The 13,986-nt window shown below is 39.6% G+C and overlaps 2 protein-coding genes and 2 long non-coding RNA genes across 7 annotated transcripts; 3 read left to right on the forward strand and 1 right to left on the reverse strand.

Moving 5' to 3' along the window:
- The first annotated feature begins 617 nt into the window (after window positions 1–617).
- Window positions 618–3,183, forward strand: LOC124203046. Of its 4 annotated transcripts, XR_006878407.1 has the most exons (11): window positions 618–795; window positions 886–995; window positions 1,071–1,184; window positions 1,294–1,560; window positions 1,669–1,849; window positions 1,911–2,054; window positions 2,134–2,301; window positions 2,361–2,439; window positions 2,521–2,651; window positions 2,719–2,794; window positions 2,874–3,183. It is a non-coding gene; the product is annotated as an uncharacterized LOC124203046 (long non-coding RNA). The 4 variants fall into 4 exon arrangements; XR_006878406.1 differs by having other exon boundaries at window positions 619–795; window positions 886–1,184; window positions 2,521–2,656; XR_006878404.1 differs by having other exon boundaries at window positions 619–795; window positions 886–1,184.
- Window positions 3,184–3,777: 594 nt separating this feature from the next.
- Window positions 3,778–4,543, forward strand: LOC124203048. Its single transcript, XR_006878408.1, has 3 exons — window positions 3,778–3,920; window positions 3,986–4,089; window positions 4,428–4,543. It is a non-coding gene; the product is annotated as an uncharacterized LOC124203048 (long non-coding RNA).
- Window positions 4,358–6,529, reverse strand: LOC124203047. The gene is made up of 7 exons (XM_046599623.1): window positions 6,406–6,529; window positions 6,244–6,336; window positions 5,917–6,172; window positions 5,705–5,859; window positions 5,430–5,634; window positions 5,009–5,263; window positions 4,358–4,938 (listed from the first exon to the last, which is right to left on the reverse strand). Exons 1-7 carry the CDS (start codon window positions 6,520–6,522, stop codon window positions 4,448–4,450), a joined length of 1,572 nt encoding a protein of 523 aa, XP_046455579.1. The 5' UTR covers window positions 6,523–6,529; the 3' UTR covers window positions 4,358–4,447.
- A 473-nt stretch (window positions 6,530–7,002) lies between these two features.
- LOC124203049 (endoribonuclease Dicer-like) lies at window positions 7,003–13,826 on the forward strand. Its single transcript, XM_046599624.1, has 20 exons — window positions 7,003–7,212; window positions 7,292–7,349; window positions 7,535–7,605; window positions 7,668–7,863; window positions 7,925–7,994; window positions 8,076–8,257; window positions 8,330–8,477; window positions 8,547–8,788; window positions 8,865–8,991; window positions 9,062–9,196; window positions 9,255–9,330; window positions 9,391–9,567; window positions 9,630–9,714; window positions 9,787–10,030; window positions 10,124–11,266; window positions 11,333–12,711; window positions 12,769–12,989; window positions 13,054–13,228; window positions 13,292–13,367; window positions 13,427–13,826. Exons 3-20 carry the CDS (start codon window positions 7,546–7,548, stop codon window positions 13,593–13,595), a joined length of 4,905 nt encoding a protein of 1,634 aa, XP_046455580.1. The 5' UTR covers window positions 7,003–7,212; window positions 7,292–7,349; window positions 7,535–7,545; the 3' UTR covers window positions 13,596–13,826.
- The last annotated feature ends 160 nt before the right edge of the window (window positions 13,827–13,986 follow it).

Consider the following 13,986-nt stretch of genomic DNA (forward strand, 5'->3'; position numbering starts at 1 on the left):
GGGAAATCTTAACAACATCATAACTCTGGTGGGCTTGACATAATTTATTCATTTTAAGCGAATTACAAGAAGCAATAATTTCTAAATAATAAAACATACATGTGAGGATCAAGTGCCATTTATATCAGAAGCAATTTTAATAAATTTGATCGATTTTTCCCCCTCCTTCCCGCCACAAAACTTTCTGACTCCTCCCTCAAAAGGATTACTTTCAATAAATTCTGCCTTTTCTCTCTTTTAATCTTAGTATGTAAAGCAGTTTTTTATTGTAAGGTCACTTGGCGATTTTATATAAAAAGTAAAAAGATAGCAAGGTATTTTTTCATAGAGGCGGGGACCCGGAAAGTGTAGCTGTTTTTTGGCGGGATTATCTAGACTGTTCAGCGTGTTGCTATGCACAGGTTCACGATGTACAAACTTGCAGATTGACTCAATCGAATAAATAAAATAATACAGTTAGATTTTCTTCCAGCCCTTAAATTTGTCCCGAAAAAAAAAAACATGCTATTTAACTCAAATGTATTATATTTAGATTTATAATAGATAGGCCATTGCTAAAGTAAAACAAATGAATAATCGATTATCACTTGTTTTTTTTTTTTGTTTTCTTCATTGACAGAAGCAGACAGAAAAACACAGAAGCAGTTGATGGCTCATGCCAAACGGTCGTTTTATTGTTTTATTTTTTGCTCATTTTATCTACAGTCATCGGTACAGCCATGTCTGCCACGCGTCTGACATCCGGGAGCCAACAAAATCTCAACGTGTCGGTTACTTCCAGTGCTTCTACAAAAGGTATCATTGATTGTTTTGAAAAATGCCTGTCACGCCACGGAAGGTCGGCATGAAATATTTCGTCGTCTCACAACTTGTCAAATTTTGTAGACGGTGAGACGACGGCACCGCCTCATTTGTCGAGTCAAAACATTCGAAGTGTCGATCGTAATTCACCTCGGGTGCCATCGTTTCTGTTCGCCCGCCAACAAGGTACCCAGGTGAGTAGCTGATCTTGTCCCAGTGCGATGGAACATATTCCCGACTCTGACGACATGCGCCATTTGGTGTGACAGAGTCGGGAGTGTTGAGATCGTGGATTTTAATTTCCCCATCCATGGATCCGCTGATGATGGAATCACCTGGAACATCGCAGTAGTCCTTCATCTCCCCAGTAACATTCTAAACAGGTTCGTTAGTTGATTTCAATTTGTGTTAGCAGAACCAAACGCAAGGTCGATCTAAAGTAATTTGCTTCTTCTTTTGTGTTTTTATGTTGGGGTCTTTGACGTGATGCAGGTTGATTGCATGTCGTTCAGAAACAAATATGCAGTTGGCTCAGCATCTTTTGTCGCCCATGTCACATCGTGCCGGATGTCATTACTACTCTGAGCAACAGGACAGCCCCTGACAAAGCACGCCAATTCTCAAGTTTGGCAATAAAGTTGTGAAAGCAAAACCTATGGCCTCTTCTGCTTGTGGTACGACTCCTATTTAAATCCAAATTTAAAATCCCCACTTCACCCCATCGAGTGATGCCAGTCCTGCAACCTTTTAGAGAACATGGTAAATTTGTCTGTTGAATACTGTTACCTTTTTCTTTTAATTGGGTTTTATTTTTAAGTTGATTTAATTTATTACCTTTTAAATTTATTGGATGTTGCAATCAAACAGGTAACCAGAGCATTCACTGGGCTCCATCAGACGATTTCCTGGTGGCCTTAAGAGATGGAGTTTTATTGGAACTTTTATTATCGAGTCAACGAGGACTACAAGAAAATTGAGATTTGGAACAACGACTTCGACATGGGAGACCCCGGAGACCCATTCCGTCATGTTATCTGGAATAGCACAGGTAAATATGTTTTTATCCAAGTTTCTCACAATTTCTAATGCAAATTTTTTCGATGTTCCAGGTGATTCCATCATCAGAGGATCTATGGGTGGTGAAATGCAAAACTACGATCTCAACACTCCCGACTCTGTCACATCGAATGGCGCATGTCGTCAGAGTCGGGAATATATTTCATCGCAATGGGACAAGATCATCTACTTACCTGGTAACTTATTTCTTTTTTTTTTTTGATGGGCTAATCTTCGAGAAATTTTTTTTTAAATTCTGATTCTCTCCTTTTTTAGTGCCGCCTCAACTGAAGGGTTCGGGGTTTACGACCTCCGCCAAACGGGTGGGTCCACTAAACCCACTTTATCATTGCATCAGAATCTCGCCGCTTATAGCCTCTCCAACTCCTCAATTAACGGTAATTAATATTTTCAGAAACCCCCGGAGACGAAAATCCCGTCAGAGTAACTATATATATTTGGAATCAATATTTGAAGTGTTTGTTAATATATTTATATTGTAGGTCATGAACTGGTGTCCCTGGAAACCCAATGTTCTTTTTACCAGCACAAGTTATCCAGAGTCGAGCATCCGCCTTCACAGTATGGTTATTTAATTGTGCTGCTTTTTTTATTTCTTTTATTTGATTTTTGGGTCGACTGACGCTTGAAATTATTTAACAGATGCAACGACGGGTGGCTTGATTGACGACTTTGAATGCACATCAGGAGTTTTGGGGATCCAATTCAACGTCGAGCTGGAACAAGTTGCCACTTCACATAATGATTTTTCAAGAGCAGATGCTACGAGACATGTGGGGTGACTTTCTAAAGCAATCAAATTAAAAAGCCAAGACACTGATTAACTTTTTTTCGTGACAGATTCATGGTGAAGAAAGCACCGTTCAGCTCTGGGAATTTACTTCTAACAAATTGAATCCCATCCAATAAATAAGCTGTAAGATGATAATTACCTAATCTACTTTGATATTTCTAATCTAAATTGAGTCTTCTTTCTTTCTCTGAAATATTATTAGATCACAAACAAGGCATCATTAGCATGGTTGCTTCCGTCAATAGTCAATTGCACACCTTGTGCAGTGATGGCCAACTGTGTTTATGGCACTGGAACGCAACAAACAAATCCGCCCCTCGTTCAAATGCAAACAATGAGGCGGGGTTCCAGACTGGTCGTAGTCAATTGGATGCATTTATCGTTATCCGCTAGTCATAGATTTTCAATTCCCCAAAAATATTTTAATGAATTTCAATAGTTTGATTGGGTCCTGATTGGGTCATTTTTAAAAAGATGTTTTATTGTAAATTAAAAAAAAAAAAAACACTGAGGTAGTGATTAAACAAAATAATTTATTCAAGTTTACTAGGCAAGAAGAGTCGAAGTAGGTAATAGTTAAACTGATGAATATGCGGAGCGACTCGTTCCGGATGCGTTAGGTGGACACGATGGTTCCCTTCTACATCGGCAACGGATATTGGCAACCAAAGCAATGGAAATTCTCCAAAAAGTCCTCAGAAAGAATGAGTGTGTGGAATAAGATTTGCATATTAAAAACTCGTACGTAGGCGTCTTCGGTCTTCGGCATCTGCTTTCTTTTTCCACGGATTAGTAGGACGTCTGCTGCCCAGTATTTATTTATTTATCTTCCGCTAGATGGCAGCCAATTCCCAATATTTTCTTTTTAAAATAAGGGGGTGATTCTGCAATCCTTTCTGTAGAGAGTGTAGTTAGTGTTTTGTGTTTAGTCTGTTAATAAGCAGTGCAGTCAAGCAAAAGACGCTTAATTAACTGGTACGGGCACTTGATCATATTCGTGACCATATTTCAAACTAAACTGTGCTTGATGGTTGTTGAGAAACTCTGTAATGAATGATGGCCCTTGACTAAATTGGATTCTTTGAACAAATATTGTTAGTAGGAATGGAATCGCCATCGGCCAATTTCGTGTTGGCCTTAGAAGATGCCGTTTACGTATGTCCAATCAACAACTCTAACGCAACTGAAATTTGCAACAACGACGTCGACATGGGAGACCCATTCCGTCTTGTTATCTTGAATAGCACAGGTAAATTTGTTTGCTTTTATCTAAGTTTCGCACAATTCCTAATGAAAAATTTGTCGATGTTCTAGGTGATTCGATCATCTGCGGATCACTGGGCGGTGAAATTCAAATCGTTTGCAGCCTTCCGAATTCGATCGATCGCACTGGAACAAGATCAACTACTACAGACCTGGTAACTGTTTCTTTTTTAAAATTCCGGGTCGTAAAATTATTTAGTATATGAGTGGTAAGCTACGAGATTATCGGGTCAGGTGTGCAATTCTAACCGAGCAATCTGAATAAGGCGCTAGTTTTTTAAGTGGACTTTTCACTCGTTATAAGATATCAATCGTGAAAAATAATGTTCACAAAAGTTGACACAGTCAAATAACCGTACCGCAATGGGCTTTCTAAACGTATACCATTTGTTATCTAAATCAGATAATGGGGAATCCCAAATGTGTTATGCATTCTACTCTATGTATTACTATTACATTTAAACAACCCAAATTAATTTTTTGCTATTACAAGTTTTCTTCGATGCAGAAAATTTAAAGTGACGCAACAATTTCCTCTTCTACTAACCATCCAGTGAAATGAGTGGATTTGGAAGCGTCGTCCATCAGACACACTTCACTTGATATGCCATCAGCCTCAGATATTTGCATCCAGACTTGGTCTCCCATGTTCAATTTCAGCGACGAGTGGAGAATCAACGGGGAATATTGACCATTAACGGTGTTGGATTCATCAACCTGCGCCCTTCCAATTCGATTGCCATTTAAATATAGCAAAATGTCTAAATACAATCGGGTTGCAGAAGATTGCGGAAAATGTGCCAGTGCAGTAAATGCGAAGTAATAAGTTCCCTTGACAGGAGCCGTGAATTTTCCAGTTATTATATTCATGGCATTTCCGACGTTGAGTCTTTCTACCTCGAACGGAATGGGAGTATTAGGTGTACAGAGGGAAACCGTCTTTTGGACATAGAAGTGTGCTGGGAAAGATTTAATGTCAGAATATCCTATCCATTTTTGAAAACCTGCAGAAGATAGATTGGTAATAAATTTAACTCTGTTTTTTAAATTAAAATATAGCATTGAAAACAGCACCTTCTTCCTCGACGAGTTTATTAAAATCGCAATAAACGGTTTCTATCATTGCAGCCCCCTTGATGGAATACAACCCGCTCAGGTAGTAGCCAAGAAGCCACAAATCTTTACATGACGTCGGAATTCCCATAACGGCAGCCACACTCCCTGAGCATTCCAAGTTGCCAAGCGTATGGACACCGGATGAAGTTTCCAGTTGAGTCCGACCAAAGTTCAAACGAGTGATGGGAAGAAGTTCCTTATTGGTAATGACACCTAAACAAATGGCAAATGAAAGAATCAATCGTTTTCGTATAACGAAAGAAGTAGCTATAAAAAGAGAAACGTGGAATATTTATGACGCTAAAAATTATTGCTGGTGGAGAATGGTCTTTAAATTTAACTAACAAAAAGTAAACAAATAAACAGGACAATTGTCTACCATCATCAACTAACTGCGCTGAAGCGATCGCATCGCAGTTGCATTTGGCGTAGGCGTCGACGCAATTTCCGCTGATTCCGCACTGACAGGTGTGAATTCCAGCGTCGTTATTTCCGGCCCAGAAATATTGCGCATTTCCATCCCTGTCGTTCCACCAGCCATAGGCGACATTATTAAGCTCGAGTGGAGCGTAAAAACAATCGTACTGTGATAATAATGGCAAATTAATTAATTAAATTTCATCTATTTTAGACATTTAAAAAACCCAAACCAACTTTGATGGACTGTTGACATCTCGCCGATAAATCTGCTAAAGCTTTCATTTGTCCATAGGTCGCGTTATATTTGATGACTCTTGAATAGCATCCAGGATCAGCGCAATGTCCGACATCCATAGGTGATTCGCTGTCGTGCAGAATGGCAGTCGATCCTAAATTAGAATTTAGCGACATTTTCTTTTCATTTTAAAAATGCAGTTATGTTACACCTGTTGTCATATTGCAGTAGACGGTGATAGGACTGTCTCCTCCATCGCCGTCCGGATCGATCCAATGTATTCCGGATGACAGAACGGGGTTAGTTGAACGAAGTTCTAGACATGTTCTTGGAGTACTGCTCTTTCCAGGTTTTCCAGCAGTTGGCGACGGGCGGTTATTTTGCAGTGAAGTTTCGAAATATTCTTGCTGATTGAGTTTGGCCTTTAGTTGATTCACGTCTGATTGCAACGCTTCTTTTATTTCATTCTGAAAAAAATCAAAACATTGATTCAGAAACGTGAAAGTACCATGATTTTGAGAGAAATTATTAAATTTACATTTTCTTTAAGTTGAACTTCCAGTCCAATAACTTTGTCCTCAAGTTGAATCACTTTTGACTCCAATTTTTCAACAACTCCTTTGATGTCAACCTAACATCAAAGCAATGAAACAAATAACATGTTCAGATCAAAAATAGTTTAAAAGAACAGAGAAATTACATAATTTTTCATTAGCTGCTGTAGAAATTGTTCCTCTGGAGAAGATACAGCGCAGTTCGAGAGTATCGCCAAATAGCCCAAAAACAATAAAACGTGAACGTGAGGACGAAATGCCATTTTTTCCAAAATGCACTTTATAAATTCGATAGTTCTCGGATTGCGTTCTGTCTTTATACCATGCGATATCGCTGTATTTATAGAAGGATGTGAATGTAGTAAATAGGTCTCATATCGGTTGGTGATTTACTGATTTGACGATAGTTTTTTATTGGTTTTGGCTGGTTTTTACGTATTGGGAATAATGGGTACGATTTGTGGATAGTCGTGGGCACCGGGTTTTAGTTTGTAGAGCTGTCTGTTGGCTTCGCAATATCTAGGACGATCTAGAAGGAAAAACCCAAACTGATAAGATGTTCGAAGTTATAATGTTTCTATTAGTTTAAAGTTGTTTTCTTTCTTAAAAAACATCAAAAGTCAGACGAGTGAAGAGTCTCAAGACCAGTATTTATCTTAGTTATCTATTTATCTTCCGCTAGATGGCGGCCAATTCCCAATATTTTCCTTTTTAAAATAAGGGGATGGGTGTAATTCTGCAATCATTTCTGTAGAGTGTAGTGTAGTTAGTGTTTAGTTTGTTAACAAGCAGTGCAGTCAAGCATATGCAGTGAACAAAAGAAGTTTAACTAACTGGCACGGGCACTTATTGATTCATATTCGTGACCATTTTTCTAACTTAACTGTACTTGATGGTTGTTGAGAAACTGGAAAGAATGATGGCCCTTGACTAATTGGATTCCTTGAAATATTGTTAGTAGGAAACTAGGAATGGAATGTTAAGGCATTTGAAAATTGCAATTCTGATATTTTTCTCAACTTGTTCATTTAGGATATTTCTATTACTGTTATTGGGTATCAAAGGCGGTATGACAAGTTCTTATACCACGGTAATGCACTAAGCAGTGATCTTCTTCTTTCGTTTTAATATCCTACGTTTCACATCATTTTTTATTATTGATAACTACTTTAAGCTTAATATTCTGCTTGTGTTGTCACCTATACATTAAGAATTACATGTTAAATCAGCCAACGAAATTCTTCAGGGCTAATTTAAACTTTTATTTCTTTGCAGAAAACCCAATCATGGAATCTCCAAGCAAATCATGTAATGTTGATACTGAGTTCACTCCAAGGGATTATCAGGTAATGATGTTACAATATGTTTATTTGGAGCATAACAAAATAGCTTGTATCGAATTTCACAGATTGAACTGTTCCAAGCAGCGTTGGATGAAAACATAATTGTTTACCTACCAACTGGTTCAGGAAAGACATTCATTGCAGCCCTTCTGATCAAGGAAAAATCTCATGAAGTCACAAAACCGTTGGATTCAGGAGGGAAAAGGACAGTTTTCCTTGTACCCACCGTTGTGTTGGCTATTCAACAGGCCGCCTACTTGCGTACGTCCTAGTATAGATATTGATTGTTCGTATCCTCTTACTGTACGGATTTCCCATTTAGGACGCCACACCTATTTGAAAGTTAAAGAATTTTACGGGAGTATGGGAGTTGACATCTGGGAAAAAGACAGGTACGTTTAGTCAACGAACTTTTTAAGCACAATCGTTTGAGTTTTTAAATTTATTCATTTGATTTATTTTTGTTGTTTTAGGTGGAATATTGAATTTGATTCCAACCATGTCCTGGTGATGACTGCTCAAATATTTGTGGACATCTTGAACCATGCCTTTTTCTCACCTCACCAGCTCAATTTACTGGTCTTCGACGAGTGTCATGCTGCTGTTAAGGATGCACCGATGAAGCAAGTTCTTTCGAAACTGAAAAACTGCGAAGGTAAGAATATCTTGAATTAAATGTTAGCTATACACAATCGATCTAATAAACCATGTTCGTTTTCGTCGATAGTTTCCCAGCGTCCCAAAATTCTGGGATTGACTGCAGCTCTGTTTAGGATGAGATGCAAACCTGAGAAGGTGCCTGATCTAATCCAGCAACTCTCCGAAACAATGGGATGCGTAGTCAGGATTCCCTCTGACGTAGAAACTGTCGCCCGGTATTTTAACATTTACACAAAAAAATCCGTGATATTATAATTCTAACATCCCTTTTTATTATTTTTAAGCTCTTCCACCAAACCGTGCGAAACCATCTTACAGTATGAAGACAAAAATTCCAATCCGAATCCAGATGCGGACGAATTAAGTCGGATTATTTCTGTAATGGTGTCTTCCCTTATGCAGCAACTTGAACAACAGTACGGCGAAGGCAATTCTAAAGATGGACCCGATGTTAACAAACAACCTGACAAAATTGATGTGTTGTTTGATGCACTGAACGACATAGACTATCTTCTGAGCACAATAGGTGGGCCAACCTTTTTCTTGAGCGTTTACATTTTCTGTCTATTCATCAGTTTAATTGATTTTGGGTCTTTTTTTAGGACCGTACGGGGCTTTTCATTGTGCCCATGTCTACATTCGCATTTTGGAGCGTACCAAGAGTCGAGCCAAGACCGCTCAATTTCTGACAGACCTAAACAGAGTTTCTGCTCTCTGTCAGGAAGTTCGGTAGCTGTTAATATAATATGGTTTATATAGCTTAGAAGCAAGTTTGTAATTAACCGAATTTTATCATTAGGGAAGTTTGCACTCCTTATTTCGCCAAGTATTCACCGGTGGACCGACTTTTGCTCTTTGTTCAGCCGAGAGTGATTCGTTTATTAGAAATATTACGAAATTTTAGTCCTGATCAAAGCTCAGATGAATTTAAAAAGTAAGTTATTATCTATATGATTATCATGATCTGAAATTAATTTAGCGAATATTGGTAGTGCGACCTTCAAGATGTGTGCTATCGTTTTCGTCGAGCGTCGTTCTATGGCTAATGTACTCTATCACTTCCTAAAGGTTTTAATTTTTTTAATTGTTGAATTGTTTGTCTTGAATCTAATTTCCAATTTGATTTAGGATATCACGAAACATGACACAACGTTAGAATTTCTGAAGCCATTGTTTACGATGGGCAAGGCAGCAGGTCGAAACTCATCCCTGAAAGAAAGTCAAATTCTCAACATGAAACAAAACGAAATTATGCATTATTTTCGTGAAGGTCTCTGCAACTTGCTAGTGGCCACTTCTGTCCTGGTAAATTTGTCAAAATTTATTTGATATTGGAGTTATAAAATGTGTTACGAATTATTTTGCAGGAAGAAGGCATTGATATTCCTGATTGCAATTTAATCATTCGATTTGATAGGATCAAAACTTATTGTGATTATGTTCAGACCAAAGGTACATTTAATTTTTGTTTTATGAGGCAAAGTGCATATGTTTACTTTTAGATTTGGTGCCATAACATTTCAGGTCGGGCTAGATCGAAGAAAGCCTTCTATTGCATATTAGTGAGTCGTGGTGAGACGGAAAGCTGCCTGGCAGATTTGGCCCAATTCCACAGCATTGAGCAGCAGCTTTTATCCACTGGAAACTTTGAAGACGAACGAGATAATGCTATTGACAACTTGTTTAGTCAAATCATCCCACCGTATGTTCCATTTGGAGAAGATGGGCCTCGAATTACCTTACCAAGCAGCATATCGCTCATCAACAGGTATAGTCTCGTATGAAATCCCACTTTTATCTTTCGTCAGATTTTTGCACCTTCTCATAAAAGAGAAATAACTTGATGATTTGTCTGTCTTAGGTACTGTGGTCAACTATCTTCTGATCCGGATGTTAGTTTGGCTCCACAACTGACTACTAAGAAAGTTGCAGAAAGCGACGTTGATCCCATCCAACTACAGAAAATCAAGGACATATTAAAGAAATTACCGACTGATGCTTCCAAATATTCATCGATCAACAATTTATTTCAATGCCATCTATTTCTTCCGTTGAACTCTCCCTTGAGAGATGAGGTCATTGGAGATGTTATGCCCACAAAACGTCTAGCCAAACGAGCAGTTGCTTTAAAAGCATCCATCAAACTCCACGAACTGAAAGAGCTCGACGACAATCACCTTTTCCCAGTGCCACGACTGAATGTGATCGATGACGAATCGTCAACTGAAGATGAAGAGAATTCGGCAGCTCCTCAACTCAATAAGGAAAACATCGCTGTTTACAATCGACGTCTGCCTGGCTGTTTTTCCAATTGCCGCCCTCTTCCTGGACAACCGTGTTTCGTCTATGCGATTGACTTTACGTTGATCAAGCCTTGCCTAGATATTACCAAACTGTATTTCCCATTCGCCGTCGACACGAAACTGGCCATTTTGACGTCCAAAGTCATACCTGCCATTTGCCCATTTCCTGTGATAACCCGAGCCGGTGAATTTCAAGTCAACTTGTGCGGAGCTGATTCAGTCATCCTTGACCAGAGCCAGATGGGAAAACTGGAACGATTTCATCAATTCGTGTTCCAGGATGTTCTCTTTTTGTGGAAGCGACAGCTCGAGTTTGACGTGCTGGCCTCTGACTTGCAGTACCTGGTGGTCCCTCTGCAAACGGCAAACGACAAGATCGACTTTGCCCTCGTTGAAAATATGATCAACGCCCCAGCAATTAATTGGGAGAAACCGCCCTACACTGGAGATCATTTTATCTTTGATTCAAGCCGGCTCATCGATTCGGTTATCGTCCCGTCTTATAAACCGCTGGGCACTCTGAACGCTTTTTACGTGGACCGTGTTTCAGATTTGACACCCCTCACTCCGTTTCCCAACAACGAGTTTAAAACGTACGCATCTTATTTCCAGCTCAAGTACAAACTCACGTTGACTAATCAGCAGCAGCAGCTTCTTCAAGTCAGTCGTGAGATATCTGGCAAAAATTTCCTCGTCAACAGGTACTAATAAATATTATCGTGGCCAGTTTATGGTTAACTAAAATAAAACATTTGAATTTTCAACAGAGCTGCTTCAACAAGAGAAGAAACGCCAATGCATCTAGTGGCCGAGTTGTGTCATGTTCATCCGCTGGCCGGATCGATTTGGAAACAGGTGGTCTGGCTCCCTTGCATTCTCCACCGTCTTGATCGCATGCTGGTGGCTGAAGAACTCCGTGTCCTTGTCTACAAGGAAGCCAACATTGGAATTGAATTCTTACCCGGATCCGTCAACGTTTCTTCCGTTTGGTGCCCTTTGCGACTTCGACCCCAAAAGTCTCGTGCTGAAAGCCGCTGTGTCGCAGACCCCACACTTTTGGCCAGCACTTTGAAACCTTCCACCTTCATGGATTATTTGGATCTCGACGTCAATATGATGTGGAGTTTTGATTATGATGAATCGGAAAAAGATCTCAGTCCAAACCAGTCTTCCATCGAACAAACCCCGGCCGAAACATTCATCGCTACATCCTCACCGAAGAAACCAAGTGAGTTGAATTTGCCCAATCCTGGCAGCTATTCCGCATTCAAAGAATTTCCAGATTCAATTGACGAGCAAAGGAACAAATGGACTGATTTGGCTAATGGGAATACGTCGGATGACCTACCAACTTGTCCACCGGAAACTTTTAATCTGAAATTCGATTCCGGAAACTCTGGAATGCTCTCCAAATTTGGCCCTTCACCCGGAATGATATTAGAAGCCCTCACCCTTGCCAAGACGCACGAAGGATTCGACATGGAACGTTCGGAAACGATTGGCGACTCCATTTTAAAGTTGGTCATATCCATTTATGTGTACGGAGAAACGGGTAGTGACCGCTGCGACGAAGGCAGACTCAGTCTCATGCGGATGCGCCAGATCAACAACAAACATCTTTTCAAGTTGGGCGCCAAAAAGGACATTGGGGAATTCACCGTCGCTCAAAGATTCGAACTAATGGCAAATTTCCTCCCTCCTGGATTCAAAACGCCGACTGATCCTGACACTGACATCAATGCTCATGTCCAGCAATATGTCCTGATGAAGAATGTGGCAGATTGCATGGAAGCTTTGATTGGTGTTTATCTGACCACTACTGGAATCAAGGGTGCCATCAAACTCATGGACTGGATGGGATTGAAAACTGTTCCTCGACTCGAGATCGCCACCTTCAACGAAATGAATGGATTTCCGATACTCCCGTCAACGTTTGCATCATCCACTTTAAACGATACTCAACTCAAAGATCAAGAGGAGGCTCTATCGCAGCTCTTTGCCGGATTAGAATCATTTGAAAAACGTCTCCGCTATACTTTCAAGAACAAAGCTTTGCTCATTGAAGCGCTTACACACGCCTCCTACATTCCCAATCGAATCACCAATTGTTACCAGAGACTGGAATTCCTCGGTGATGCTGTGCTAGGTACTCGAATTGTTACACTTTTCACAAAAGAATCATTTTAATCGTTTTGATTCGCAGATTATCTCGTTACGAGGTATTACTATGACAATCCTTGTCAGTACACCCCGGCCATTCTAACGGATCTTCGTTCGGCCATGGTAAACAACGAGACCTTTGCTGTCATGGCGGTCAAGAACCGTTTCCACCTCTACTTGAAGCATCTTTCCTTGTCTCTCAACGTGATTCTGGATCGATTCGTTCGATCACAAGAAGAAAATGGACATTTGCTGATGCATAATGTGAGTACGGCGGAGCTTTTGATTTGATTATTATCGACTTTTTTTAATTGAATTTGGTTGTTAGTATTTTGTTCTTGAAGAAACCAGTGAGCCAGACCAATCCCTGGCCAGCAATATTGACGTTCCTAAAGTGTTGGGCGACATTTTCGAGTCAGTGGCAGGTGCCATATTTGTCGATTCGGGCATGTCGCTCGATGCAGTTTGGAAATCTTACCTGCCCTTTTTACACGACGCATTGGGTAAGTTGTAATTGTTTGAAATTTTTCTGAATAGCCTAATGATTTCTATTTAATTGCTTCCAGAAAAATTTAATGAGAAAATTCCCATTTCTGCCCTGCGAGTACTTCATGAGCGCTACCCTAACGCCCTCAAATTCAGGTAACTTGATACTTAAACTAGCAGAAAATTGAGCATTAGGAAATTCATCTTGATTGCAGGAAATCTGAAAGTCTTGCCGATGGGAGATTGTGCGTGGCAATAGAAATCCAAGGGACGCGTGTGTTTAAGGGCGCTGGCGGTAATTCGAAAACAGCTAAAAGTGCTGCTGCCAAATACGCACTGAGCGTTCTCAACAAACAGGACGACAATCAAGTCGAAGAATGTTGAAACTTTTATGTATGTGATTTGTTTATCTTCCACAGTCAAGAAGCTACTTATTTGTGAGTTTAATTTAATTCATGCTCAAACACATTTTTGTGGGAATTTTTAACTGGCTGCCTTTAAAATACTTTTGCAATGCCACGTGAACTAAGTTTTTTTTTACATTGTTACACGTATAAGAAATACGGATTATAATTGTTTCTGTTTTGGTGAGATAAAATCTATTGTCTAAACCAATTTTGTCTGCCGATATTTGTTAAAAAGTCTTAACTGTTCAATTATTATTGATAATGAAAGCTGAAACTCTTTTCAAAGGACCAATCCCTCATCCATTCAAGAGAAATTCTTTTTTGGGTCGTGACGAATTGTCGTTTTGAATTGTTACATCCGTTGTGGC

The sequence above is a fragment of the Daphnia pulex genome, chromosome 9 (genome assembly GCF_021134715.1).
Source record: "Daphnia pulex isolate KAP4 chromosome 9, ASM2113471v1".
Taxonomy (NCBI): domain Eukaryota; kingdom Metazoa; phylum Arthropoda; class Branchiopoda; order Diplostraca; family Daphniidae; genus Daphnia; species Daphnia pulex.